This window comes from Sinocyclocheilus anshuiensis, unplaced genomic scaffold, assembly GCF_001515605.1.
Source record: "Sinocyclocheilus anshuiensis isolate Anshui unplaced genomic scaffold, SAMN03320099.WGS_v1.1 scaffold767, whole genome shotgun sequence".
NCBI classification, from domain to species: Eukaryota; Metazoa; Chordata; class Actinopteri; order Cypriniformes; family Cyprinidae; genus Sinocyclocheilus; species Sinocyclocheilus anshuiensis.
This window is the reverse complement of record NW_015551124.1, coordinates 724,851-727,724: the sequence shown is the minus strand read 5'-3', so window position 1 is coordinate 727,724 and position 2,874 is coordinate 724,851. Positions and strand designations below refer to the sequence as shown.

Genomic DNA, 2,874 nt, shown 5'->3' with positions numbered 1-2,874 from the left:
AGTGGGGTTTTTTTTTTTTTTTTTTTGTAGCTTTGTTGTGCCAAGGATGAAGAAAGAACAGAGACACAGTGAGCCTGTATGCAATGTATGTACACAGATACGTTGTTTACGTTCAGATCAAAGCTTAAAGTACGTTAACAGCGTAACCGCGTACATGCGTTGCATACATTGTTTGTATGTGATGTTCTCCATAATGGCGCTATAGGGTGACGCGGAGGAGACAAATTCTTGAATAAAGTTATTTTTGTTTTCTTTGCACAAAAAGTATTCTCGTAGCTTCGTATAATTACGGTTGTAACAGAGAAAACATCTACTTTATGGTTAAAAAGGCTTGAGGTTGGATGTCTCTTCTCACCAAGGCTGCATTTATTTGATCAAACATACAGTAAAAACAGTAAAATATTATGATTTAAAATAAGAGTTTTCTATGTGAATATCTGTTAAAGTATAATTTATTTCTGTGATCAAAGCTGAATTTTCAGCATCATTCCTCCAGTCTTCAGTGTCACATGATCTTCAGAAATCATTCTAATATGCTGATTTGCTGCTCAAGACACATTTCTGATGATTATCCATGTTGAAAACAGTTGTGCTGCTGAATTTAATTTCGTGATACATTTTATTTTTAGCTTTTGCATGCCTGTCTGCTCTGCTTAATTTTTTTTTTCTCACTTGCTTTTCCACAGAAAACCATCTGGAAATACAAATTCTCCCAGCTGAAGGGTTCATCGGATGACGGCAAGACACGAGTGAAGCTCCTGTTCCAGAATTCAGAGAATAAACAGATCGAAATGAAGGTCAGAATGTTTACATGCGAATATTGGGATGAAATGTCAAGTCAACATTTATGCTGTAACATAGAATATTTTTCGGGGTTTACAATATTAGTTTGACTGTTTTGATGTCAGATTTATCATTCATTTGATAAAATAGTCAAAGGAGATGACATCTTAACCCTGTAAATCCTGACATATGAAATAATATAATTATTATTTTGTTTTGTCTGTTGAGAGTATTTGATCCATCAGGCTTTTATGACTCATATAGTCTGATATAGTGAGAATATGAAGGAAAAAACAGCTCAGTTTTATTCAGAAACTCAAAGTGAGCAAAAATATGCAATTTGATGCAGATGCTGATATTTATATGAACAAAAAGTGACAGATCAATGAGATCTTTCTAACAGTATAGCGGCTACTTACATAAAATGGTGTAAATATCAGTCGAGCACTCTATGTCTCCAATAATATGTCTTAGTAAGATGAGACTGAAATGATCCAAACATATAATACAATGCTGATTGAGAGCTGAAGAAATAAAGGCTCCTCAGAAGATGTGAGATGTTCTGGAGGCTTGTGAAGATCATTCCTCCGCTGAGGAACAGTGAAAGTAAAGCTTCTGGAAACAAACGCTCCTCAAAAGATCCTGAGGATCAGATTTGAGACTCTAAAACATGATTGATGGAGAATCAAGTAAAGCTGAGCTGCTTCAGTCCAGTAAGTGTTCATCTGGAGATATTACTGCAGTTATTCTGACCTTTACTTGATCAAAATCAGTTTAGAGCCAGTTTAATTTTCAAATGTAAGCGAGAAACATCTTTCTGGTGATTTCTTTTCTTCCAGGAGCTGGAGTTTGCTAATCTGACGGCTGTGCTTCATTGCATTCACTCGTTCATCGCTGCTAAAGTGGCCACGGTGGATCCCGTCTTTGTCAACAGTCAAAGTTTCACGCAGAAGTACATGTGCAGCAGCTAGAAACATCCGTGTGTGACGAACATGTACAGTCTCGTCTGGTTCTCTGATTTTATGCACAATATATCTAGTTCTTGTTATTTTTGTACGAATCTTCTAAATTCAGAGCGACGTTTAAGGAGTACTTTGAGTTGATGATATTTTGACATGCTTTGAGTTATGATTTCTTTCTTACCTACTAACACGATCAATCATATGCTTAAACTGATTATGTAGCAAAGCAGATGTTGACATACGGCATTATGAGTTGATGCATGAACTGCATTTGACAATTTACAGGGCAAAACGGGTGAAACTGAGACTTCCAGCTGTAAAATCAACCAAACTAGATGAATTTGTGTTCTTTTGCCCTTTTGTTTTCTATTCATCGCCTCAAACCTCTTCATTTAGCACAAAGAGTAATAACAAAATGATGGTTTTCTCCATTTGAATTAAAGTGTTAAACTGATTTGATACGTGTTATTATGAAGTAGTGGTTTCATTAACAGTAAATAGACAGTCTTGCCAGCTACTGTCCTCAAAAACTGACATTTTCTAAAAATCAAGGTCCCTGATCTACTCTTCTATTTAGTTTGATGTTATTCCAGTTCTTTTCCAAATAAAGGAATGATTAGTTCACTGCTGACGGAATACGGCATGATTTTTGTGTGGGTTCAGATGCAAGAGAAAATATTCACATGTAAAAATGTGTACATACCTGTTAATGGTTATGTAAGCCTAAATAAGTAAATATATTCAATGTACATTTGATTATATATATATATATATATATATATTAAACAACTAATTTTAAATAGTCTCCCAAATACATACTATTTTATTTTATTTTAGTGTATTTAATTTTGCCAGGATCAAATCAATCTCAAAGAGTAACACATGCACCTGAGTTAAATATATGAGTGTCACAGCAAAGGGTCTGAATACTTAGGACCATGTGATATTTCAGTTTTTCTTTTTTAATAAATCTGCAAAAATGTCAACAATTCTGTGTTTTTCTGTCAATATGGGGTGCTGTGTGTACATTAATGAGGAAAAAAAATTAACTTAAATGATTTTAGCAAATGGCTGCAATATAACAAAGAGTGAAAAATTGAAGGGGGTCTGAATACTTTCCGTACCCACT

General features: G+C 34.5%; 1 protein-coding gene across 1 annotated transcript in view; it reads left to right on the top strand.

The window, feature by feature from the left end:
• LOC107663169 (gamma-2-syntrophin-like) overlaps positions 1–2,299 on the top strand; it is an 81,671-nt gene extending 79,372 nt beyond the window's left edge. The window contains exons 16-17 of the mRNA XM_016453343.1: positions 687–797; positions 1,623–2,299. Coding sequence (XP_016308829.1) covers positions 687–797; positions 1,623–1,754 — 243 coding nt within the window. The 3' untranslated portion in view covers positions 1,755–2,299. The remainder of the gene's footprint in view (positions 1–686; positions 798–1,622) is intronic.
• The last annotated feature ends 575 nt before the right edge of the window (positions 2,300–2,874 follow it).